This window comes from Microcaecilia unicolor, chromosome 3, assembly GCF_901765095.1.
Source record: "Microcaecilia unicolor chromosome 3, aMicUni1.1, whole genome shotgun sequence".
Taxonomy (NCBI): Eukaryota; Metazoa; Chordata; class Amphibia; order Gymnophiona; family Siphonopidae; genus Microcaecilia; species Microcaecilia unicolor.
In genome coordinates, this window is record NC_044033.1 from 140,420,063 (window position 1) to 140,447,607 (window position 27,545).

At 41.9% G+C, this 27,545-nt stretch overlaps 1 protein-coding gene across 1 annotated transcript; it reads left to right on the forward strand.

Annotated features, from left to right (window-relative positions):
* Window positions 1–3,392: 3,392 nt before the first annotated feature.
* LOC115465718 (sulfotransferase 6B1-like) lies at window positions 3,393–26,665 on the forward strand. The gene is made up of 7 exons (XM_030196401.1): window positions 3,393–3,594; window positions 7,394–7,503; window positions 11,144–11,233; window positions 13,575–13,701; window positions 15,994–16,088; window positions 16,500–16,656; window positions 26,421–26,665. Exons 1-7 carry the CDS (start codon window positions 3,393–3,395, stop codon window positions 26,549–26,551), a joined length of 912 nt encoding a protein of 303 aa, XP_030052261.1. The 3' UTR covers window positions 26,552–26,665.
* The last annotated feature ends 880 nt before the right edge of the window (window positions 26,666–27,545 follow it).

Consider the following 27,545-nt stretch of genomic DNA (forward strand, 5'->3'; position numbering starts at 1 on the left):
ACCAAAAGCCTACCATACTCAACTGTACACAACTACAACATCCTTTATGCCTGCAGTTGTCATCTATAAGTAGGTACAGTAGGTTTTTGGAGGTCTCATACTTTCCACCACAAGTGTAAAAGAGTTGGTTATGGGCCTGGGTCCCTGTCTCTACAGTGCACTGCACCAACCACTAGACTACGCCTGGGTCCTGCTTGCTGCTCCCATAGGACTGGTTATAACAGCTTAATCTGTCACACAGGCTAGTATGTACTGTTTCCTTCACATCTTTAGGGGGTGGGAGGGGATCATGCCTTAATCTCTCCAGTGATCATCTGGTCATTTAGGGCAACTTTTTGTGACTTAGTCATGATAAAAACAGGTCTAGACCAAAACATCTAAATTGTAGCCCTGGAAGTTTTTGTTTTGTTCCATTATGGCAGAAAAATGTCCAAATCCTGTCCCCAACATGCTGCCTTGGATTTGGATGTACTGCCAATGAACTGCTTAGAAAAATGTCTTTAAAATAGGTTATGAAAATAGCGATTTGGACGTTTTGGCAAATAAAACATTCAAATACTGCTTTGTGCCACTTTTTGGATGTTTTTCTGTTTCAAAAATGAGCCCCTATGTATAGGTACAGAAGTATAGAATTGCCCGTGTCTGTACTGTTCTTGCTTGGTAACGTGTTGTATTCACATGTTGTAGTTATCTGTGCATGTCAATGGTTCAGCTGTTGTACATGTAGGTGGCTCAAATCCCCCTGCCACTGCTTAGATTTTATTTTTTTAATGATAATTAAAATAATATATGGAACTTGAAACACTCCTTTTGATCATGGATAAGTTACCTAACCCTCTAATTCCTCAGGTACAAGAAAATATTTCCTGTATCCAGATGTAACTTGCCTTGAACTACTACTGAAAAGGTATGAGTTAAATCCAAATCCATTTTCCCCTAACCTGCTTTATCCACTGTAGATTCTGGTTCATTCCCTTCCTGCTAATTTCTTTCCCAAGTATAATAATGTTAATATTCAAAAGGGTCTAGTCAGCTAAGTAAGGAGTTGGCTATCTAGATCAACGCTGTGGAACTCCATTCTCCATTAGCTGTTAATGAGGAATTTAGTGTATGTTAACTGTACAGGCACCATCTTCACTACAGCGGGGACTGATATTCAGCTGGCGGTGATCAGCATTTTGCTAACTGCCACCGGTGTTAAACCCAGAAATTTAATGCTGGGCCATGGTCAGGCACCGGCATTGAATTTCTGGGTTTCTGGAGCCGATTAACACATAGCCGGTTAAGTGCGATATTCAGCACTTAACTGGCTATGGGTAACTGCGTAATGATAGGACTGACCGTTTTTAAAATTTATATTTTTATAATAATATATAAACAAATACAACTAATGGTCAAAAGGAAACATATCAATAACATTTTACAAAATCTCACAGTATATACAGATAGGATTGACTTTTATGCCAAACAAGCTTGATTATATTTCCTCATATCTGGTAACCCTAAGCCCCCCCCCTTCTCCTATTCCGATAAAGAATATACAAATCAACCTATGCATCCAATTTTTCTTACTTAAGTATGCAAATGTGGAATGCATTATCAAAGAATGTGAAAATGATGCAAGACCATCAAAACTTCAAGCTAACTTTAAAGACCTATCTGTTTTGCAAGGCCTACCTTATTGATTCTACTTAAATGCCTCAACTCTACAATACATCTATACACACATTGCAATGGACATTTTATTTCTTATTTCATTGTCCCTTATTGTACCCATTTACCCCTACCTACCTGACCCTTTTTCTAGTTGCATTTGTTTATTACATGCCGTACTTGGGGTTCACCATTACGGTATTTTGCAAGCCACATTGAGCCTGCTAATATGTGGGAAAATGCGGGATACAAATGTTACAAATAAATAAATAAATAAAGAACCAATAACCTCAACTTAGGCTTCCTAGCACCCCAACAAAAAGTTCCAACCAAACTATTCAATTTTCTTAAGTCTTTCTTAAACAGTCTGATAGGGAGCGTCTGCAAAACATATAACTACTTGGGGGAAAATGGTCATCTGACAGAGACTAATACGACCGCTTAAAGACAATGGCAGATAAGACCACATAGTCAAATACTTCTTAGTTTCTCGCAGCAGATATTGGATGTTCAACGAGTGCACACACTACGCGGATCAGAGGGCAAAAGCACCCCTAAATATCGGAAATAACCTTTAGCCCATCGTAAAGGAAAGGAAGCCCCCAACTCACGCTCTAAGCCCTCCTCTATGGCTAATGCCTCCAATTATTGGTACTTTAGTGTGAAACCGGAAAAATCTCCATTTTCAGTAAAACTTCACACCAGGGTGGGACAAGACCCGCGCACCTCAGTGATGTGGACTAACAAGTCACCAGTAAACGCCACTGCTTTAAAAATCTGAGAGCCCATCCAAACTTCTTGAATCCCCAGGTTCCCTTGAACTTCCCATAAAAAGGAGTCTAAAATCTAGCTCGTTAAAGATAGGTGCTCCTTTCTGTACATCGTTCGGAATGCTTGTTAGAATACTAATGACCTGCTTGTAATACATTTGCATAGGGTTGTCGATACCTGCTACGGCAAATGGTTAAAGCCACGGAAACCCCTTTGTGCATTAGACGCTGCAACTGGTCAGAAGCAAACGTAGAAAGGTTGGTAAGCTTTGTGCATTGGGCCCTTAGAATATAAATGCAAAGGGGTGGTCACAGGGGAAGAGCATGGGTGGGACCAACATTTACCCATGTAACTTTCAGAATACTGTAAGTTACACACAGAAGTGCTGCATTTAGACATGTGCATTTACGTCTGCTGTTTACATGGGGTAAGTAGGCGTGTCTAAAGGTAGGTACTGACTTACATTAGCATTTTATAATGGAATTTTGGCGCCAGATGCCGTTACAGAATTTGCCTCAGTAAAACAAAATAATAGGTCCAGGCAGTCACTCAAAATCAAAGAATCATCAATATGTAATTTAACTTACATTATTAAAAGAACCTTGTGGAATGATCATAAACGTTTAATTTACCCAAATCTTGGGAAGGGGGCCTGCAGGCTAGGGACCCAACACAAGTGAGTGAGGTGTAAAACTGAAGTCTCCAATTAAGCTAGTCCAGTACAAGAGTATCACCTTATATTATTGTTATTCATCTTTATTTCCATGCATTCAAGTGGACTAACATTTCCACTTCACTGTTAAAAAATAAAACATTGGAAGATGTCCAGGGTTAGTCCTTCATTTATCTCCGCCTACTTCTTGAAAAAAGGAAAGTGAGGAGGAGGAGGAGGAGGAGAAGGGGTATGTTATTTAAGAGGAAGGCTCAGTCCAGGTTGCTGCACAGCAATTTGAAGCCTGGAAGCAAACATGGATGAGAACAGGAAAAAATTTGTTCAAGAAGTTGACAAAGTGTTTGATACAGCTAGAGACAGAGCCCCTGTGGAGCTGCTGTTCACCCATAAGGGGGTGCAGTACCCCACCACCGTGTGCACCCCTGAGAATTTGCAGGCACTGGAAGGTTTTGAAGCCAACAAAGATGATGTGATGTTGGTGTCTTATCCAAAATGCGGTGAGTGTGTATGCTGCTCGCAGAAAAATATGATACCATTTACTGCTGCAGTTTCAAAGATCATCCTGGTGGATATGTAAAGAGAAATATCTCTACTCACAGAGTCCCTGTAGGCTGTTCCTTCTCCCCAGAAATGCAGCTTCTGGATTCTGACCAGATGGTCAAGGCTTGGTCTTGGTTTTTTCCTCTTTTTCCTTGTAGAAACTTGGACTGGAAAGCTGGTCTCCCATTCCAACTCTACCCTCTTGAAACTGCAGCAGCCCTTTGCAGGCTCTGGTGCTTGTTTCTCTCTTGCTCTCTCTTTAGTAGATGGACTTTGGTGAGGCAGGAGCCAAGCAATGTTCCCTCTAAGGACTGAGTTGACATGAGCAAAACCTTTCTGTTACATTATCTTGAAAGGACTTCTTAAAGATACACACACACTCATACATAAACACTTGCAGGGAAGTTGGAAAGAATTTCATGAACCATGTGCTGCATGCTTTCCCTACAGTTTAACTATGTTTAAAGCTACTCTGAATTTTACTCAGCTACTGGATGTTTAGTACAGCTTAGAGGGAACACTTCTAATTATTTCTATAATGTTACTAGATGTATGCAGTGCTGTACACATTATATGCAGGTACTTTTTCTGTCCCTAGTGGGCTCACAATCTAAGGTGAGTTTTTTTTGTACCTGGAGGGGTAAGTGACTTGCAGTGGGAATTGAACCCAGTTCTGCAGGATCTCAGCTCACTGCACTAACCATTGGGTTACTCCTCCACTGCTCACCCTATATGAGTATCACTAAAAAAAAAAATGGACAGTACAGACACTTTTGAACACAGCAAGGAAAGACTCCTTCACTGTCTACCAGCTGCCTCCCTAGTGCCTCTGTTACTGATGATATTGTAGGCACAGTGTGACTCCAGGGAATTATGTATCAAAAAATAATGCAACATATTAAACAGAATAGTATTTGCAGTATTCTGGAAATATATGTAGCCCTACCTCCCCAGTTCAATTCCCACTGAAGCTCTTGGTGACTCTGGGCAAGTCACTTAACTCCATTGTCTCAGGTACAAAATAAATATCTGTATATAATATGTAAACTGCTTTGATTGTAACCACAGGAAGGTGGTACATCATATCCCCTACCCCCACATGTCCCTGTGTCCCTATACCCTATGTCCAGCATAGTCCTTCTATGTCTCCATTCACGCCCCCCCCCAGGTGTCCAGCATCGGCCCTCTATGTCCCTACCCCCCTCTCAATGTTGGGTATTATCCCCCCATCCCAATCTCAATGTCAAGTATTACCCCTCTCTCTTTCATACCCCTCAAGCTTGCCACTCTCTCCAGGGTTCAACATCTCTCCCCCTCTCTCTTTCCTTCTTCCAGCCTCCCTCCCTGGGAATCCAGCAAGTGTCCCTCTCTCTTGTTCCTCCACCCCCCTGTGGTCTAGTATCTCTCCTTCTTTCTTTCTCCCTCCCTCCCTCCCAGATCCCAGCATCATTTCTTCTCCCCCCGCTCCAAGTCCCAACATCACATCTCCCCTAATGTTGCCAAATTGATCCAGATTTGCCCAACAGGGTTGATCTAGTTCTGGGTTTATCCCATTGCATGCAGGGGCTTGATAATCTTGCTTTTCTTAGGGAATGCAATGGGGAAATCAGAATTACAAATCCCTGCATGCAGTTGGGTAAACCCATGACTGGATCAACCTATCGGGCAAAACTGGATCCAGTTGGCAACCCTACACCCTCTCCAAATGGTCCTTTAAACTTGTTGAAGGTCACTGGCAGTGGTAGTGCTTAAGATAGGCAGAAGAAGGAGGAAGGAGAGATATTGGATCCATGGGTGGGGATGGGGAAACAGGAGATGACACTTACTGGTTTCCTGGGAAGGGTGGGGAGGGGTGGAAGGAAGGCAAGAAAGAGGCAGAGAGAAAGATAGAAATGCCAGATCATGAGGGCAAGGTTAGGGGCAGGGAGCCAATGCATGAGAGGAGGGCAGTTTGGTGTATGAGCTGGAGAAGGGGACCAAATGCATGTGTCTCATGTCTAATGCACGTGACTTGGCATGTCTGTATTAAAATTTCTGTGGTGGGTTGAAGTAGTGTGTTAGTGGAGAGGGGGCAGAAGGGCATGTGCTGAAAATCTTCCCCTTTAAAACTGGCATCTCTGCGCCTTTGGTACTGCTGGGCAGACATTAATATCTTCTAAAGGCTCTGAAGAGGCAGGTAGGCGAGACTAAGTAGCAAGTTCTATCACAAAGCATAACATACTGGCTTAAGCCTAAAACCAATCTTCCCTCACTCCTGCACCTCTCCCCTTGGTTCAACTTCTCTCCCTCCTCTCTTCCTCCTGCCTGCCTCCCTCCCTCCCTGGGAAACCAGCAAATGTCCATCTCTCCCTGCCCCCCCCCCCCCCCCCCCCAAGGAGCCAGGATACAAGTTTCAATGATTGAGAATCAGTCAATGTGGATGCATGTATTTCTTGTAAGCAGTAGGGGGCAGCATAATATATAAGCAAACTAGAAAGTTGCACAGGGACAAAAATTTCACCGTTCCCCACCCATCCCTGCTGGAATCTGGCCTGTCCTCAATGGAATTTCCTCCATCCACTCCCATCCCCACCCGTCCCCGCAAGTATTCTCCATTTCCACCCATACCCTGTACTAAAATAACCCAACTTGTGATAAAATAACCAAACTTAACAGTACCACATGTTGATAACTTCCCCTCCTTTGGGATTTCAATGCTATCAATCATATCCACTAATTTTTTTAGAACTATTATAATTGCTAAAATAACTTAGAAACAAACTAATACAAACTACTAGTCATTACCCACACACTAAAATTCAAATACCTTTAAGAACTACCCGAAGCAGAAATAACATATATATAAATGACACAATTTGCAATCATATGCATTTACCAAGAGCAAGACGTGATTTCTCCAGATGTAAGCAGTAAAAAAAAAAAAGGCATCTGATATATTAGACAGAGAATGAAATGTGCATGTGCCTAGCTGTTGGCGAGTACAACTTCCCACTCACACCCCCTGATCAGTGAGGAGAAGGTGACCATGGCAGAAGGAAAGGATAGGTAGGCTGGCCTGGCACTACACTTCTGTGGGAACCCCACAGGACCTGCATCCATTCCCACAGCACAGCAATATAACAATAAACTGTTGTGACAGCATAGTATTGAGACACTGAAGCAGGACTTACAGGGGCGTAGCCAGACTTCGGCGGGAGGGGGGGGTCCAGAGCCTGAGGTGAGGGGCACATTTTAGCCCCCCGGCGCTGCCGACTCCCCCCCCCCCCCGCCACCATTGCCGACACCCCACAGAAACAGAACGAAGCCTTGCAAAGCCAGCAAAGGTAGCAGACGGCGACGGCGAGTTGGTGGCGGGAGGGGGGGTTGACAGGGTCGTCGGCAGGGGGGTCCAGGGCCAAATCTATGGGGGCCCAGGCCCCCGTGGCCCCATAGTAGCTACGCCCTTGACTCTTCAGATACAACAGATAATGAGCTTTATGGAAGAGCATAGTGATGTCATCAGTGCAGAACTGGGTGAAGTTTCCATGTTCAGAGTAAAACTGTACATTATTTTTAGCAGTTTGGAATTAATTATTTTGCAGTTATGATGAAAAAGAAAGTTTATTTCATTTACAGGTCTACCATGAAACTTTACAAGACAGCTTGTTATTGTGGAATAAAAATGATATATTCCATTATTAAAATTTTACGTCAAAACTTTAATGGTGAAGGTTTTTATATTGAGAGGATATTTGCAGTTTTACTATTGTGTTTTAGGAACTAACTGGGCTCTTCAGATTTTACAAGAGATGGTGTATACGCTTGCAAATAAATCACCACCACCAGACATTCCAATGATTGAGTTTGGAACACCAGATAAACTCGAGGTTAGTGTAGAATAACTTGAAAAAAACTGCTGTACATTTAGGTCAATATATGTGAAATTTGATGAATGAATCTTGTAAGCTCATCCCAAAGGAGAATCCCTCTTGGTCTGAGTTGTTACCAGTGCTTAAGATTAGCAGTGGGAGGACCACCACAGAGCCGCTGTAGGAGACAGAGGGACCCTTTTATTAAGTTGCAGTAAAAAGTGACCTGTGGCAGTGCGAGCGCATCTTTTGGGCGTGTGCCGGGTTAGTTTTTATTGTGTCCTAGAAAAAGGGCCTTTTTTTAAGGGGCTGGAAAATGGACATGCGGCAAAATACAAACCAGTGTGTGTCCATGTTCGGCCTGAGACCTTACCGCCACCTATTGACTTAGTGGTAAGGTCTCATGCGCTATTCGGGCGGTAGGCATGCAGTGCGCGTCCACTGCCGTTTACCGCCGAGTAAGTACCATGTGGTAGAAAATATTTTCTATCGCATGTTTTTGATGCGTGACAAATTCAGAATTACTGCTCAGGGCACACGGTAGTTGGGTGGTAATGTTGATTTGGCATGAGCTGGATGCATGTAGGCCCTTTTGCGCCTTTGTAAAAGGGCCCCAGAGCTAGCAAAATCCAACCTGACACCACCAAAGAACTCTTACTAGGGATGGGCACACTACAAAAAATTTGGCCTTGTGTTATTTCCTGTGTTGTTTCCGGAAATGTTGTTTAGTTCTTTTTTTACATGGCAATTGTTTGTTACAGAAGCTAAGGTGCTCATTTTCAAAATGAAAAAAAATATCTGGAAAATGTCATAAAATAGCAGAAGGATGTTTTTCTCGCCAAAACATCTAAGTTGCAATTTCTGAAACTCTGATTTGAGACGTTTTTCTCTGCAGTTCATCCAAATATCAAGAGGCGTGTTGGGGGCGTGTTTTGGGTGGGCCTTAGGCGTTTCCAAAAGTTAGATGTTTCCCTGCCATAATGGAACAAAACCAAAACATCTGGGGCAAAAATTAAGATGGTTTTGCCTAGGCCTGTTTCAAGCATGACTAAGTTACAAGAGGTTACCCTAAACAACCAGATGACCACTGCAGAGATTATGGCACGACCTCCCCTTAATCTACCAGTGGTCACTGAATCCCCCTCCCACTCTACAAAGATGTGACAGTGACAGTACATACCAGGCTCTATGACACCTTCAGATATGATGGTCATTTCTATTACAGCAGCAAGTGGGTCCCACGAATAGCCTACTGGTCAGTGCAGTGGAACGTAGAGAAAGGGACCCAGCCCATATCCCACTCTAACTGGTGCACTTGTGGTGAAAAATGTGAGCCCTCCAAAAACCACAAAATACCTACTGTACCTATATGTAAGTGATACCTGCAGGCTTCAGGGCTACTGTAGTGGTGCACACTGAGGTACAGTTGTTTCTTTCAGTTCCTGGAGGGCATACAATACGGTTATGGTGAAATTTGTACCTGGGACCTTTTATGTGAAGTACACTGCACTGCCCCCTAGGCTGCCCCACTGTTCTGCTGGGATGTTTGTTTGGCCAATTTACTAAAAATGCCGACCCCCAGACATCCCACGAGCTTATTTTTGTGCATTTTTCCCTAGGATGTTTCTTTTTTTTTTTTTTTACAAAAATGGTACCTAAAGATGGCACACTGAGCACAAAAATGTCTAGACAATGGTGATTTTCAAAGCACAAAAAAATAGACGTTTTTCTGGTTTGAAAATTGCTCTATTAATCATTCAATTTTCGGACTTTTCCACAAAACATCCCAAATTGGACTCAGACATCATTTTGAAAATGCCCTTCTATGCCGTTGAGAGTGTACATTCTTTGCAAAGAGTGCTCACTGTTTTCAAAGAGAGCACATTCTTCCTAAAGACTGCACATTATGCAAAGAAGGCACACTATTTTCAAAGAGCGTGCATTCTTTTCTAGATAGTACGTCCATGTGTAATGGTTTGCATATGTGCTCAGTATCCAGAAAAGAACTTATACTCTTTGCAAAGAGTGCACACTATTATCAGCAAACATAAAAAACACAAATTGTCATGTTTCTTCTGCCATTTTAATTTGTAAATGACATGGGATATGCCACTGACATTTCCTGTCATTGGAAATGACTGCCTATCCCTATTGCTTACAGTGTTAAGAGAATTCAAAAGGTGCTAAGGAAAGAAAACATTTTATAGGCGAAAGCTGGATGAGAAGAATGACAGGGAGTCAGGAAGGAGAGAAGAATAAAGGAGATGGTGACGAAGTAAGATTATAGTAGACTCAGATTCAGAGACAATAAATGGTCCCTCTCCCCATCCTCCTCTCTCTACCTCTTCCTCTCCTCCTTCTGCATCAGTAGATAATTTGGAAATGTTTCCAACCCTTGCTTCTTCTTTTCCTTATTGCCCTATTCATGGTTTATTCTTGTTATAGATTTACCCCCTCCCCGGCCTCTTCATGTAAGAAGTGTGCCAAGGCTTCCCCTCACATTTTAAGCTATCAAAAGTCACATTCTGAAGACATGACATGCTCCAATTAGTTTCCTGAAGCTATTTTTACCTCTCGTTCTGCCTTGCCCTTTGATAGGTGTCATATGTGAGTTCCTGGGTGTGTTGCTATTTCTGTCTGTCCCTGGTTACTGACTGTTGCTTCTCTATTGTTCCCAAACCTCATCTGGTGCCTTATTCTTGACTATAATTTTACCTGTAGATTCGGTATTGCTTCTGTTTCATTGGTATTGACCTGGCCTTCCCTACCACATTTCTGACATTCAGTTTTGTACTTCTGCAGCATCCTATTATCTCTTGGATGATGACTAACACTAAGCTCTGAAAGGAACACTTTCAACTTACGCTTTAAAGTCCTGGTAACTTCTGAGTACCAGAGGACTCACTGAACCCAAGGGGAAAGGCAGCTGTCATAGGTGAACACACACAACCTAGACCAAAGGACTCCTGGTGTTCCCATCCATTGTATGGTTGTGACTCTCTGCTTTCACCTTTTTCTAGTTCTGTTTTTCATTTTAGCCTTTCTTATTTATGTCACTACTCCTTTCTCCATCTCTACCTCTATCTCTCCTTCCTTCCTATTATCTATTTTTTCTCACCACACCATCTTCCCTTCTTTATTTCTCCCACCTCTACTCATCATTCCATCTCACCCTCTATTACTCACCCATCCAGCCCTTCCTTTCTCTTCTACTTTCACTTTTCTACCTTTCACCTCCATCTCTTCCACTGTAACCCTTAATACTTGTCTTAATGTCTTATCCTCAATCTTTTACCATTGCCCCTCCACCTCTGTCAGCAGAACTTCATATCTCTCTAATGAACCTTCCCATTTTCCTATCACTTCCATCTCTCTCCTCCCAACTTCCCCCACCTCCCACTTCCCCAGGGTCATATTTTAAAAATTAAAATGTCATCCCCTATGCGTTATAACATGTCATGTAACTATTCCAAATATTCTAAAACACAGGCCGACTAGCAACTGTTGACCTGGTTTTGATACAATTGTCCAGGCTGAAAAAGGCAAACAGATTGAATTGGTCAACTGTAACTTTTTTTGCAGATATTTGTACTCTGTATAAGAGAAAAGCACTGGCCCTGCAAGTATTCTTCATTTTGCAATCTCTTTTGTTTTCAAGCGCCTAAAACAACAGCCTTCCCCGAGGTTGCTAGTAACGCATCTGCATTACGATTACATTCCCAAATCAGTCTTCAAGAATAAAACAAAGGTAAGAATATTTTCCTTTCTTGTTGTTTCCAGATATCTTCAAGTACTGAATCTGCCCCAGGTTATAACCTAAGACAGTCCCAAATTAAAATTTACAATCTGAATGCAAGTTCAAACGTCTGATACTATTTACTGAAAGGGAACTGAACATTAATGACAATTTTCTCATCTGCAAGCCCTTTTTGTAATCATCTACATGTTCCTACTGCTACCATGTTAAATGTTTCCTGCCAAGGTTATTTACTTTCCAAATTTATAGTTTCTCAGTTACTGCACTGAATCATTTTCATGCCTCAGATCTTCAGGTGTATTTTGTAATTAATTTTGACATACTTGGTGACTACAGATGTTGTGAAGCTGCACATAGAAATAGATTAAGGAACAGAGGAAAACAGGGTTCAGTTTTGAAAGGAAGTTATACCAGCAGCTGGTAAACATGATATAATTGCTTTATCTGTACATTTTCAGCTATAATACAGATAGTGGCAGACTGCAAATCTGTAAAGGGTCATGGATTTGATATACTGCCTTTCTGTGGGGACAATCAAAGTGGTTTACATACATATTATATGCAGGTACTTTTTCTGTCCCTAGTGGGCTCATAGTCTAAGTTTTGTACCTGGAGCAATAGAGGGTTAAGTGACCTGCTCATTGTCACAAGGATGTCTATTTTTTTCAAAAATACGGTTCGGTCCGCCTTCACGGACCCGTTCTCGGAGATAAACACCCATGGAGATAGACGTTTTCGTTCAATTATGCCCCTCTAAGGGGCCCTTTTACTAAGGCATGCCAAAAAAATGGCCTGCGCTGTTGTAGGTGCTTGTATTGGATACAAGCAGGTCCATTTTTCAGCGCGCCTGCAAAAAAAGCCTTTTTTTTGTCAAAAATGGACATGCGGCAAAATGAAAGCAGCACGTATCCATTTTGGGCCTGAGACCTTACTGCCACCCATTGACTTAAGGGTAAGGTCTGACTCGTTAATCAGGCGGTAATCATCAGCACGCATACACTGCCGATTACCACCCGGTTAGCGCCACACGGTAGAAAATAGAAATTATTTTCTGCTGCACATTTTGGATGTGCATCAAAATTTGAATTACCACCTGGGGCACGCGGTAGCTCTAATTTGATGCACATTGTATGCGTGTAGGCGCCTACGCATCTTAGTAAAAGGGCCCCTTAGCGCCTTCTAAATAGGAGGCAGTAAATGCTCCATGTTAACATTCAGCAGGTATTGGACATGAATGAGAACATTAGTGCATGACTTGCAAATATATATATATATATATATTGAGAAAGCCCTCAAAAAGTGCCACATAAAAATGTGCAGTAAAATCAAGCAGTAAAATCCTGTATTAAAATGCATTCACTGCAAATCTTAGCACACTTTAGTAGAAATGCCCCCTTAATTTGTGGGCTTGCTGTACGGAAATTTGGCTGTACCACTAGGATCCCTGGAGAGCCTGGTGGTAGTTCCTGCCCCCACTGTGCACCATTTCTGGCGCATCAAAATTTCTTCCAGCGGCAGGGGTGCACCTGGTGGTAATCGGGCAGTGCCATGTGCTGCTCAGTTAACGAAGGAGCCCTTACAGACTCCTAAATAGGAGGCAGGAAGAGTTCCCCCAGGAAATGGCCGCATGGTAAGTGTTTAACTTACTGCACAGCCATTTCCTTCCTTAAAAAAAAAAAAGCCTTTTACCGGTGGCAGTAAAAGGGAACCTGCACAGGGCCTCTTTTACCGCCACTTGGTAAAAGAAGCCCATAGTGATTACAATGTTTTGGAAATTTACAATTGCTATCTTTTTATATTTTGCACAGTACAGGGGAATGTGTTACTAATTCTCTTTCTCTGGTTGTTGCTTTGTATGCAGGGTCTGGCTTCTTGGGAGTTCAGTTTAATTTTTGTCTATATATTTTTTATTTTTAGTATGTGATTACTTATACATGGTGGAGGCTCTCTTTGGTTACTGAAGATACAGAGACAAATATTAGCAGTAAATATGAGACTGAGATAGTCTCCAACATACCCCAGTCCTGGTATAGAAACTGAGTTCATTCTTTTGTTTGAACATTCTTACTGTTCATTGCTGCTGAGAAGTGTTCAATGAATTATTTTGATGCCCCTGAGAGTTTTAGTGGCAGATTTGAGAGAGGTGATTGAAAAAGAAAAAAAAAAGGAACTTTCCTTTTATAGGCCATGTTATGAGATTTTAATAATAAAACATTTAAGGGCCCTTTCACTAAAGGGTGTTAAGCTAATAAATGGAAACTTTCAGTTGGCAATGATGAGTTTAAAGTTATTCTGGCATCACTCCTGATTACATTTCATTGCTTTTTAATAGAAAGTGGTGGTCTTCCGGAATCCAAAGGACGCAGCAGTGTCCCTTTTCTATTTCTGTAACAATAGTCCAATATTTCCCAGCTACAGTACCTGGGATGAGTTCTTCCAGGACTATATGAGTGGAAAAGGTACAGTAGACATATTGATTGATTGCTATTAAGTTAAAGCAGACTCCTGGTGACCATATAAATTGACTTTCTTCAGAATGTCTTCTCTTCTATTTATTACTACTACTGCTACTTATCATTTCTATAGTGCTACTAGATGTACGCAGAGCTGTACACTGGACATAAAGAGACAGTCCCTGCTCGACAGAGCTTACAATCTAATTAGGCCAGACAAACAGGACAAATAAAACATAAGGGAATTTCTAAGGTAGGAATGATAAAACATGGGTACTGAACAAGTGAGTAAGGGTTAGGAGTTAAAAGCAGCTTCAAAAAGGTGGGCTTTTAGCCTAGATTTGAAGAGGGCCAGAAATGGAGCTTGACCTACCAGCTCAGGAAGTCTATTCCAGGCATATGGTGCAGCAAGATAAAAGGAACGGAGTCTGGAGTTTTTATTTTATTTGTGGGTGGAGGCTTTTTAATGAAGCATTCTTTCTTATTGTGACTGTGTGGTCTTTCATATCTTCTTTTTCCTTCAACCTTTCTTAGCATAGTTGCTTTTCCTAGGGACTCTGGCTTTTGCACACTAAGGCTGAAATATGATGGTTTCAGTCCAGGCATATGAGTTTCTAGTGAGAATTCAGGTTTTATTTTATCAAAAACCCATCTGTATGATTTCCTGGCTGCCCATTGTATTCGTAATAGTTATCTCCAGCACCATAATTCAAAAGTCTCAATGTTGTTCCTGGCTTGAGTTTTCTGGTCTGATTTTTGCATTCATGCAGTGTAATAGAAAAACCATTGCCTGTATAATTTAAAGCTTTGTTAGTAACAAAACATCACTTGGTTTGAAAAAGTTCTCCAATCACTGCAGCTCTGCCAGGTGCTATCCTGCTGCATACTTCTGGACTACTGGAGCCTTTGTTGTTGATAATTGTTCCTAAAAGGCAGAAACTGACTACAACTTCATTGTTTTCAACATCAATTCTGAACCTTGTTATTTTCAGTTTTAATCCCATTTTTTCACTTTGAGGTGTATTTTCGATGTCATCCAAGTTTGAATTGGGACATTTTTCTCATTCTGTTCAAAAAAGTTCCATCTTAGAGCCATTTTTGAACAGGAAAAATGTCTGGGTTCCCTTTTTGAAAATGACTCAAAGGGACATTTGACATTTTTGCACAGAGAATGACTATGAAGTGGAGCCATTTTCTAAAATGAAATGTCAAACATATGAATGCCAAAAAACCAGGCACAGAAACGTCTGTCTGGCATCATTTTGAGAGAAATGGCCACACAGACGTCCCTGTAGATTAGAGGGGCAGTCTGCAGTGGACTTTAATCAATGGCACCTAGGTACAATTGCCACCATCTTTATTTTGTATTGTGAGCCCTCCAGGAACAGAATAAAACCTACTGTCCCTAATTGTACACATTACAATCACTTTCCTCCCTGCAGGTGTCTCCTATATTTAGGTACAGTAGGTAATTTGGTGGTTTTGGAGGGCTCACGATTTCCACCACAAATATACTAGGTAGAATGTTTTTATAGTTCCGGTGTTCACCCAGTGGTAATCAGGGGCGCTGCCCGGTTACCGCCAGAGCCCTGCCACCTCGATGAGTGGCATTAAGTGCTTCCCCCTGAACTGGCCATGTGGCAAGTGCTTCATTTGCCGCATGGCCATTTCTTAAAAAAAGAAAACCACAACCTTTTACCTGCTGTGGCAAAAGGGGGCCTCAGTGCGCATCACAAACACGTGCTGATGCCAACGCAGGCCCCCTTTGCCGCATCTTAGTAAAAGGACCCCAGTGTGATTTAACCTGGCAGGAGTCTCTCCTGCCCAGTTAAATCATTTTGAATATCGACCCCAGTATATCTATCGTCAATTCTGCAGCATTTCAAAACTTTCTTTTCTGATCCCCAGACTGGCACTGTTCTTTGCATTGGATCTGTAGTTGACCCTGTTTTTAAAGTGTATATGCACTGATGCATGCTTTTACACAGGCTACATAAAGGGTGTGAACAGGCCCAGGGTGCATGCAGCGAGAAAAGACCTGCTGACTTGAGGCTCAGCATTTCAACAGTCAATTTTCTGATTTGCTCTCTCATGTTAAGAAGTATAAGATTTTTTTTTTTTTTTAATGCATACCTTTTCTTCTAATATAAAGATAATGATGGCAATCATGCAAATCAAATGAAAAATATGGTCTGAAAATAAAATTTCCATGAACCATATAAATGTCATTATTCCACCACATTGGTTTTCAGATCTATTCTACTTGTTTTGGTTTCCTAATCATGTTGTTAATTCCAGTTTGCTGGGGCTCCTATTTTGACTCTTTAATTACCTGGAATAAACACCTGGATGATGAGGATGTTCTGATCATAACCTATGAGGAGTTACAAGAGGTGAGAACTAAGATTATTATACTCTGCTGTTTAATGTAGCAGATTTTTTGCTCAGTGAATTTCAAGTTGAAAATGAGAACAGAATAGCACTAATCAGAGACTTGCAGAGAGCTGCCGTTACCCAGTTCCAGGTGGGAGGCTTTTTGGTCAGTCTTGGATTTGAATTTATATCATAAAAGCAGTGTAGGATTTGTAGTTCTTGATTCTACCCATTGATATCAGGGATGCAGATCCCATCATGCCTCAGGATAGGTTTGTCAGAAATCCAGGGCTGGCCTCAAGTCTGCCTCCTGGAACTGGGTAACTTGGGAGCCCTGCTACTGCTGCTACGACATAGTGATATTTCTCCCCTGCCAGCACTTTCTTTAAGGTATTAATGGTTATTTTCATTTTGTCTGTTTTTGTTTTCAGAACCTGGTGGTGGGAGTGAAACAGATAGCTGAGTTCCTTGGGTTGCCTCTGACTCAGGATCAGATCCAGGGGATTGCAAACAGAGCCACTTTCCAAAACATGAAAGCAAAATCTAATGAGACACATGGCCAATTTGGTCAGGTCCTCTTTCGAAAAGGTAACTTCTCAGAATGCAATCAAGAACTTAAACCTGTCTGTTGCACCTTTCCACCCTCCCTGTCACTAACAACTGTTCAGCAAGAAGATGCCCAGTTTCAAAAAATACTGAAAAACAGCCATTAAAACTGGCATCTATCAACCTGGCAATTCCAAATGTCTAAGGAAACAGCAAGGCAAACAGTTTGCAAGATCCAATATGGGTAGTCAAAAAGGAGCAGACCACATATAATTGCAGACTTTATCCACTACTTTAGCTCAGTGATTCCCAAGTTGGTCCTGGAGTCCCCCTCTTGCCAATCAGGTTTTCAGAATATCCGCAATGGATATGCATGAAAGAGAATTGCATACAATGGAGGCAGTGTATCCAGAACAATGTCATGAATATTAATTGTGGATATCATGAAAACCTGACTGGCAAGGGGCAGGGCCACTGAGAGACAAAGCTGGACCAAGGGCAAAAAATCTCTCCCCCCCCCCCCCTTCCTCTTTCCCACTGGTCTCACTTACAGATTCCTGCAGCCGGCAGCGATTCACAGTTAGAGGCCGTCTCTGACTTTGAGGTCTTCCTTCTGCCGTGTTCCGCTCTCTCTATTGCAACTTTCTGTTTTGAGGCTAAACAGGAGGTTGCAGTAGAGAGGGCAGGACGCGGCAGAAGGAAGGTCGCTGCTGGCTGTAGGACCCAGTAGGTGAGACCTGTGGGGAGGAAGAAGGCGGGAAGATAGGAAAACATTTTTTATTGTGGGAACAAAACTTTTTACCATTCCCACGGGGTGGTAAAACGTTTTGTTCCTGTATCCACGGTGATTGTTGTCATGATGGTCCTCCAAAAAGGGAAGCACAGCAGTAACTAGGAGTCATTATTTATTTAGTTTTATTTTGTAAAATTTGATATACCACCTTTCACATAGAATATACATATCAAGGCAGTAAGCTACAGAGGTAGAGGAGAGAAAAGACAGAGAGTAACTTGAGAGGGGACAGCTCCAGGAAGTACATGACCTGCAGTGGCAGATGTACTAGCATCAGAACAGGTGGATTCTACCATGGATGTGTTAAGGGTCTGCCAGAGTTGCTATGCAAAGCCTCCAATATTACAGCCACAGTTCCTCCTGCTATTCAGAGACTGAATAATGATGGCAACCCCTGCACAGGTGGAGGTATCCATAGCAGGAATGGAAGCCATTTTGTTCTCATGTGAGCTTAGGAATGAGAAGACCATGAGTCTGCTCCTATTATTACCAGTACTTTGAGGAAGTGGGCCCGCCTCCGTTTTCCTCAGTCTCTATATTAATGCATTATTTAAATCTCCTCCCTTATTTCCCTTGTCCCTTGGAGGGGGTGAGGGCTATCCTCCTAAATTTCTAATTTTCCTCCTTCACTTCTGTTCTCTTTTCTGTGAAGACAGCAAAGATCTGGGAGTGAAGTGCCCACAGTGGAGCTCAGAAATGTACAGTCTAGCAAGTATTTAGAACACATTTTTGCCTTAAGGGAGCTGGAGGAGGGAGAGCTCCCCTTCTAAAGAAGATGGATGCATGCCACAACTAGAGTTTTCAGTAGAGAAGCACTCCATAGTCTTATTGCCCAGATCCTAGAAGCCATAGGGGCCATAGCAGGACAGGTAGGAGAGGCCACACCCTCAGAAGATTCCATGATCAAGGGAGTCAGGAAGTCCACAAAGGTCTTTCTTCTCCATGTAGCCAGAAAGAGAGCTATTCAAGGTGGAGTAGCTAATGCCTGACTCCAGTCTGAAGGTGTCTAAGGTAATGGGCAAGCTCTGTCCTTTACAGAAGGATGAGGGGGAACCTTTGAAGGTTCCTGGGGTAGATGCTTTGTCACCTGCAAGACTATGTCTTCAATTGAAGGGGAGGGGAGGGGAGGGGAGTGGAGGGGAGTGGGGGACAGCCCTCCAGGATGCTCAGGACCAGAAGGTGGAGGAATCACGCAAGCAATATTTTCAGAACTGGTGCTACAGGCTATTTGTAGTAATTATGTGCCCTAGGCTTGCCTTCACAGATGGATCAGGATAAGTTTTAAGAGGGCTCAGAGACTGACTGAGGCATTTCTGTTCATGTGGCGGCTGAAACAACCTTTGTGGGATATGCCTTGTATGATATAAATAGGCAGTCATCATGGCTAATGCTGTGGCAGCACAGTGCTCCCATTGGTTAGCAGGCACGTTTGACTAAGTTGCCCTTCAAGAGCAAACTCCTGTATAAGGAGGAGATGGAAAAGCTGCAAAAGGCCCTTGGAAAATTCAAGATGCCCAGACTACTAGAGGATAAAGCTTTCTGAACCTCAGTTCAGCAACTTCACCTTTTTTTATCTCAGCAGGTTAGCTGCCATACTACTACTACTAATCATTTCTATAGCGCTACTAGACGTGCGCAGCACTGTACACATTATATACAGGTCCTTTCTCTGTCCCTAGTGGGCTCACAATCTAAGTTTTTGTACCGGGGGCAATGGAGGGTTAAGTGACTTGCCCAGGATCACAAGGAACTGCTCAAACCCAGCTCCCCAGGATCTCAGTCCACTGCACTAACCATTAAGCTACTCCTCCACTCTGCAATCCTGTGCCTTTAAAAAGGCTCAGTTCTTTCAAGGGACAAAACAAGGTGGTAAAAATAGACTTGGTTGGGAGCTCCCCACAATGAGGACTTAATTGTTTCTCCTAAAGGATGCATAAGCAGTCACCTCACCATTAGGTGCTGGACATTATCAAACAGAGAAAATCATCATGCTCTGAGAGTGTAATGTATTTAACCATTACAGCACAGAAAAATTAATTTTGAGGAGACAAGACTGCACTTTTAAAAAAAAAAATTATATTTTAAACCAAAATACATCACAAATTAAACACTTGTTCAAGAAATACAGATATGATTTCCTCAGAAATAATAATAAAGAAACAAACCTAATTAATAATACGTTTCAATCATTTTTATTCAAAACTTAAGAAGAAAAGTTAACATCATCATGTATGAACGTCTGATATTTTCCCCCCATGTGGCTAAACTAACACATAGTACTTCTACCCCAACAAATAGGACTTAACCTTCCCTCCCCTTCCCTTCCCCTTCCACCCCCCCTTTCCCTTGCTATGGCATCAAATGAACATAATAACACAGGGTACAGGGCAATATCTAGAAGTTTAACAGTCTACTCCTGGCAGTTGGAGTCAGAGTATTACAAAAGGGAGTCCAAGTGAGTAGGAAACGCATTCCAGTCTTCGTTTTAAAGTCTGTAATTCCCACCCTCTCTACCCACAGTAACGTTATCATATGCACACGCCACTGCGATACTGTAGGGTAGTTGTATGTACGCCATTCTGAGAGTATTGCTTGTTTAGCCACTACAATAGCTTTGCGTACAAAAGCGGTAAATCCTGATGGGACAGGGTGTATGAGAACAGGATGGCCTAGGAGCAGCGCCCTAATTAATAATAATAAAAAAGGTAAACTAAGCTCTTCCTTAGGCCACTACAATAAGGAGAGTGGAAACAAACATATGGAGATCGTTACAAGTAATTGGTATTAGTTTAGTTTATTAAAACAAAGGCCTTACCAAACTTAATGCCTGCCACCTTATTACCAACTAACCGATAGTGCACTACAACTGGATAACTTCTTCAGTTCCAAAAAAGATCTAAGATGATCCAAAAATACATATTTCAAACCCAAATATCTCACAATATGCTTACATGGATATGCCAATAGAATGTAGCTCCCATCTTCCCTAATTAGTCTCTTCCCTAATCCCCAGGAATTCCTTCCTTCTCTCCTGAGTAGATTTGGTTACATCAGGATATAACCATACCTTTTGTTCACAAAATTGAAGTCCATTGTTCCTGAAGTAAAGCCTCATGACAGAATTCAAATCCTGCTCAAAAACAAAGCAACCAACAATGTAGCTTGCTCAGTTGTTTCTGAAAAAGAACTTTCCAGTATAGTATAGCCGAGATATCTTTCAAATTATTTTCTTCTGTTTGAGCTTGAACTCGAGCCTCTGATAATATTTGCTCTTAAGTACATAAGTACATAAGTAATGGCATACTGGGAAAAGACCAAGGGTCCATCGAGCCCAGCATCTTGTCCACGACAGCGGCCAATCCAGGCCAAGGGCACCTGGCAAGCTTCCCAAACGTACAAACATTCTATACATGTTATTCCTGGGATTTTGGATTTTTCCAAGTCCGTTTAGTAGCGGCTTATGGACTTGTCCTTCAGGAAACCGTCCAACCCCTTTTTAAACTCTGCTAAGCTAACCGCCTTCACCACATTTTCCGGCAATGAATTCCAGAGTTTAATTACACGTTGGGTGAAGAAAAATTTTCTCCGATTTGTTTTAAATTTACTACACTGTAGTTTAATCGCATGCCCCCTAGTCCTAGTATTTTTGGAAAGCGTGAACAGACGCTTCACATCCACCTGTTCCACTCCACTCATTATTTTATATACCTCTATCATGTCTCCCCTCAGCCGTCTCTTCTCCAAGCTGAATAGCCCTAGCCTCCTTAGTCTTTCTTCATAGGGAAGTTGTCCCATCCCCGCTATCATTTTAGTCGCCCTTTGCTGCACCTTTTCCAATTCTACTATATCTTTCTTGAGATGCGGCGACCAGAATTGAACACAATACTCAAGGTGCGGTCACACCATGGAGCGATACAACGGCATTATAACATCCTCACACCTGTTTTCCATACCTTTCCTAATAATACCCAACATTCTATTCGCTTTCCTAGCCGCAGCAGCACACTGAGCAGAAGGTTTCAGCGTGTTATCGACGACGACACCCAGATCCCTTTCTTGGTCCGTAACTCCTAACGTGGAACCTTGCATGACGTAGCTATAATTCGGGTTCTTTTTTCTTCTGAGAGCACTACTACCCTTGCAGAATTTTTTGATACTGCAGGTAAATAATAGACCTTATTAAATGTGGCAATAGCTTCCATAGGAATTTTTAAATTCTCCAGAAGAAACTTTTTAAACACATAAGCAGGAGTCATACCAACTAGGAAAATGTAATAGGAGACTGAACTTGAGAGTATTACATTTTCCTAAAGTAGTTGGTATGACTCTTGCAGATGTGTTTAAAAAGTTAAAAAGGGTTCGGTGCTGGCGCCCATACTATTCAATATCTTTCTGTCACTTTTGATACAAACCCTGGATCTCAAACCCTTTATTTATGCTGACAATATCCAAATTAAAGTTCTCCAATTCAATCTTTCGATAAATACATTTCTGATCTGTTATAATTGTTGACACAGTCTCCTTAAGATATTCCACTTCATGTTGTGTTTGTGAGACTTGCTTGAAGCATTCCTTCTGCACTTTGTCCATTGATTGGGGCAGAGTATCAACTTTACTGAGAGTTGCAATATCCTGGGCAGACTTCTCCACCACTACATCTAGTTTTGAAAGTCTCCAGCATCACCCCCTTGGGGGTTACAAAATCCTTAGCTTCCCCAATGTTATCCTGCTCAGCCACTAAATCCAAGGCCGCAGATCCACCGCCTCTGGTATCTGATCCAGCGCCTTCCATTGAAATAGCATCCACAGCTTTCCTCTTGTAGCAGCTGGACAAGGTAGTGCAGTAGCTGCCAGGGGGGATAACAAAGTGTCATGTCCCAAAGGGTCAGGTGCTCCTTTGTCCAAACTCAATGCAGGGCCCTTCTCCTCAGTTTCCTTGATGGGACTTGGCGGTGTAGCAGTTGAGCTTTTGTTGGACGGGGACAACGTTCTAGACAGCAGCGGTACTGCCTTCACAGTCCCCTTCCTTTTGGTATGAGGCATAATGCTAAGAAGAAAAGGTAGACACGCTCTACCTTAGCTCAGACTCAGGAACACAGCCTAGTGTCCAGTCGCCATCTTGGCTGCCCCCCTATCGACAATTCACTTTTTTAAATCGCCCGTCCTAGGAGATGGAACCATATACCTATATAGCTTAAGCTGATGGCTGAACAGTGCTGTTTTTAGAAAACAGCTGAAAGATTTTTTTTGTATTTATAGATGCTTTTGGAGATGTTAAGTGATTAGTATGATTTGACAGTTGAGAATGGAGTATCATGAACTGGGGATGTAAGCCGTAATGGCTTCTGTCTTTTAGTCAGAATTGTTCAATTTTCATTAGATTTTGGATTGCATATGTTTTTGTATGATTTAGATAGTTATACGTATGGTTTTATGAATGGTTTTTTTTGTACCCAAGTTGAGATAAACATAAAACAATGGTTCTCATCTCTTTAGATTTATCATCCGCATTTGACATTGCTGACCATGACATTCTCCTGCACAGGCTGTCAGAGATAAAGAGAATACAGATATTGCATACTCTTGGTTCTGTTCATATCTTTCTGATAGGTCCAACATTGACCTATGGAATGACCAGTGTTCATATCATCTATCCTTTGGGGTCCCCTAGGGTTCGGTGCTGGCGCCCATACTATTCAGTATCTTTGTGGCACTGTTGATACAAACCCTGGATCTCAAACCCTTTATTTATGCTGACAATATCCGAATTCTGAGTAGCATAGCTCCTTCTGATGTGCAAGACATCCATGACCTATCATTTCAGACGGACTTGCAGAGCACAAGCTTGTGCTGAAGTCTGCTAAGTCAAAGGCAGTTATATTCTCTGATGGGACAGGAATCCAGCTCATTAAACCTCTTTCTATAGCGAATGACCCTGTAGAACTAATAGATTCCCTGAAAATCTTGGGGGTCACTTTGATTCTTTGGCTTCACATCTCTTTTCTGGTAAAGAAATGTTTCTTTAAGATGAAACTTATTTGCTTTGTGTCTTCCTTTTTGGAGTTTGGTCCATTTCCTGGTTATCAGTCAGACTAACTACTGTAATTCTCTTCTTTATGGACTGTGAATGCAAGACTTAAGGTGTCATCAGATGAATCAGAATACACTATGAAATTTATTGTGAAAGCTAGTTCATGGGGGCATGTCGGAAGCATAGCGAAGGCGGGACTGGGGCGTGCTTAGCACATGGGCATCCTCTGCCGATAATGGAAAAAAGAAGGGTGTCCCTGACGAATGCTTGGCCGACTTTACTTGTTCCTTTTTTTTTATGACCAAGCCACAAAAATGTGCCCTAAATGACCAGATGACCACTGGAGGGAATTGGGGATGAGCTCCCCATACTCCCCCAGTGGTCACTAACCCCCTCCCACCCTAAAAAAAATGTTTTAAATATTTTTTTCCAGCCTCAAATATCATACCTAGCTCCATGACAGCAGTATTCAGGTCCCTGGAGCAGTTTTAGTGGGTACTGCAGTGCACTTCAGGCAGGCGGACCCAGGCCCATCCCCCCACCTGTTAAACTGGTGGTGGTAAATGTGAGCCCTCCAAAACCCACCACAAACCCACTGTACCCACATCTAGGTGCCCCCCTTCATCCCTAAGGGCTATGGTAGTGGTGTACAGTTGTGGGGAGTGGGTTTTAGGGGGCTCAGCATACAAGGTAAGGGAGCTATGCACCTGGGAGCTTTTTCTGAAGTCCACTGCAGTGCCCCCTAGGGTGCCCGGTTGGTGTCTTGGCATGTCAGGGGGACCAGTGCACTACAAATGCTGGCTGCTCCCATGACCAAGCGGCTTGGATTTGGTCATTTCTGAGATGGGTGTCTTCGGTTTCCATTATCTCTGAAAATTGGGGATGACCATCTCTAAGGTCTACCTAAATGTTGAGATTTGGGCGTCCCTGACCATATTATCAAAACGAAAGATGGATGCCCATCTTGTTTTGATAATATGGGTTTCCCCGCCCCTTCAAGGGGACATCCTGCGAGGATGCCATCAGGAAAACATGGGCGCCCCCGTTCAATTATGCCCCTCCACGCCACTATATTTAAGTCTGGAACCTTCACTCTCAAAGTATAAAACAAATATACCTATGTTAATGAAAAACTATATAACACCTAAGTAGAAATAGCCCTGGGACTGGATTGTGACATTGGAATAACAAGGCAAGGTTCCTTCTTTTTGGACCCCTTTTTCACCTCTTTTTTTTTTTTCACTACTAAGTTGTAATTGTAAACCATTTAGGTGGCTTATTGGTAGACAGTAAAGTGAACTTGAACTTAAGAAAGGCAGAATATTAATACAATAAGTAATAATGATTGTGCCTCTCTGATATTAGGCAGGCTGAAATGCTATATTCCACTCTTTGGTCTGTCCCAGAATGGCAATGCATTCTTATGTTCAGTTCAGCAATATTGTACTGCACACTAAAGCCTGGGAGGGGTGGGGTGGGGGAGGCAGATTTCTGATGCATAGAAATCAAAAATGAAATGAGAACTGTCTATAAACATTTCAAAAAATTTGTGAATGCTTTTGAATGTGAATCAGTGGCTTTTAGACCTCTCAGTAAAGTGCACGGATTGTCTAGGCACATTGCACTTTAAGCAACTATTCATCACCACAAGATAAAGGTAAAACTCCTAGAGTAAATATTCAGCTGGCAGTGGTCAGTGTTTTTTTTTTACTTTTATTTTTTTGCCGACTGCAGACGTTATGCTTGGATAGTCAATGCTGGGCCATGTCTGGGCACTGTCATTGAATATTCAGTTTTATGAGCCAGCTATCCCTTATCTGGTTAAGTGTGATATTCACTTATAAAATATAAATATAAAATGCCCCAATCTATCCACCCTATCAGATTAACTGTTCACTCGTCCTCTAGATTGTTCACTTGTCTTTAGATTGTTCTCTTGTCTTTTAGATTGTAAGCTCTTTGAGCAGGGACTGTCCTTCTATGTTTAAATTGTACAGCGCTGCATAATCCTAGTAGCGCTTTAGAAATGTTTGTTAGTAGTAGTAGTAGTAGTATTCAGCTTTTAACCACCTAAGTGAATCTGCATAAAAACAGGACTGAGAGGACCTTTTACTAAGCCGCATAAGTGCCAACACACGCCCAACGTGTGTCATTTCTGAGTTACTGCCTGGCTACCATGTGGCCCAGGCGGTAATTTCATTTTTACGTGAGTCAGAAAATATTTTTATTTTCTGGCATGTGGGCAGTAATCAGCATTTGAAATCGCATTGACCATTACCGCCCGGTTAATGCGTGAGACCTTACCGCTAAGTCAATGGCTGGCAGTAAGGTCTCAGACCCAAAATGGACATGCAGCAATTTTCACTTTGCTACACGTCCACTTTTGCCACCTCCCCCCAAAAGAGGCATTTTTTACAAATGCGCTGAAAAATGATTGTGTGTGTGACCAAAACACGCGCCTACACTATCACAGGCCATTTGTCAGCGCACCTTAGTAGAAGGACCCTGAGTTTTATGTGGTCCAATTAACCTAGGTAGACTCTATCCCCAGATGGCACACATTTGGCTCACAATGTGCACATTTGAACTGTGATTCAAAAAAGTAGCACAGAAGACATTTTTTTGTGTTCATAGAGGCGTATTTTCAAAGCTCTTAGACTTACAAAAATCCATAGTAACCAATGGAACTTTGTAAGTCTAAGGGCCCTGTTTACTAAGGTGCGCTAGCATTTTTAGCGTGTGCTAACGCTAGAGACACCCATATGGGTGTCTCTAGTGTTAGTGTGCACTAATATTTAGCACGCACTAAAAACGCTAGCGCACCTACAGCGTAGCTTAATAAACAGGGCCCTAAATGCTTTGAAAATGAGCCTCCTAACCTATCAAAAATTAACTGCATGGCAACAAAGACCACAATGTCTAAGTTTAGATTAAGCACAGAACCACACATCTCTGTTAATGTACTTTATTTTCTCCTTAAAGGTGACATTGGAGACTGGAAGAACCTCTTCTCTCCAGCTCAGAGTCAGGAAATGGATGAAAAATTTAAATCGAGCTTAGGGGGAACCAAACTAGGAGCAAAGATGAAGTATGATGTTCACTGCAAGGCCTAAATATACCATCATAATTGCCGCCACACCTTACACTGGCCTGATTTCGCCACATGAATTTGTTATTGAATGTCTCTTGTTTTTTTTGCATATCACTGTCAAACTTCCATGTCTGCAGCCTGTAAGCATGCTTCATACACATATCTATTACAACTATATTGATTATATACTTACAGAACATTTGGATCTGCTTATGATTTTTTTAATGTAAAATAAAATAATTGAAAAGCTCTACTATATCTATTACACTCTTTTTTCCGTGTTTTATTAAGGTGTTCTTTCCAAAATAGCTACATATATGCTGTTTTCATGTACACATTTAGGGCCCTTTAATTAGAGAATGCTAAACAGTTAATCCTACATCAGTTCTGTACAACTCGGCCTAGGTGAACTCCTACTTTCCTACGCAGATGACATTCTACTACTACTGCCTATTCCTTCAACATGCAACGGTCCAGTCATCTCTGTCACATCTGGAATGAACACAATACAAAATTGGGCTTCAGTGAACATGTTAAAGCTAAATACACAGAAAACAAAGATCATGTGGTTTAGGAACCAAGGAATAGACGTTCCATCCACTTTAACACTACCTGATAACAAAATATTCATGATAGAATCTGAATCCAAAGTACTGGGTGTCACTATTGATTCATCACTTACTCTTGAAACTCACATCAACCAAATATGGAAAAAAAAAATCCCTCTTCAAAATGAGACAACTGCGGCTGGTGAGATCATACTTCGACATAAACACCTTGCATTACTAGTTCTAACACTAATCATGCCACATCTAGATTATTGCAATGCTCTATTGCTTGGTGCACTGAAAAACTAGCTAAATAAACTGCAACTCATTCAGAACATGGCAGTCAGACTGATTTTCAGACTAAACAAATACAACAGGGTATCTGGTTACCTAGCAAAGCTGCACTGGCTCCCAATATCTGAAAGAATCAAATACAAAGCTGCTTGCCTATTCTTCCAGATCCTCCAC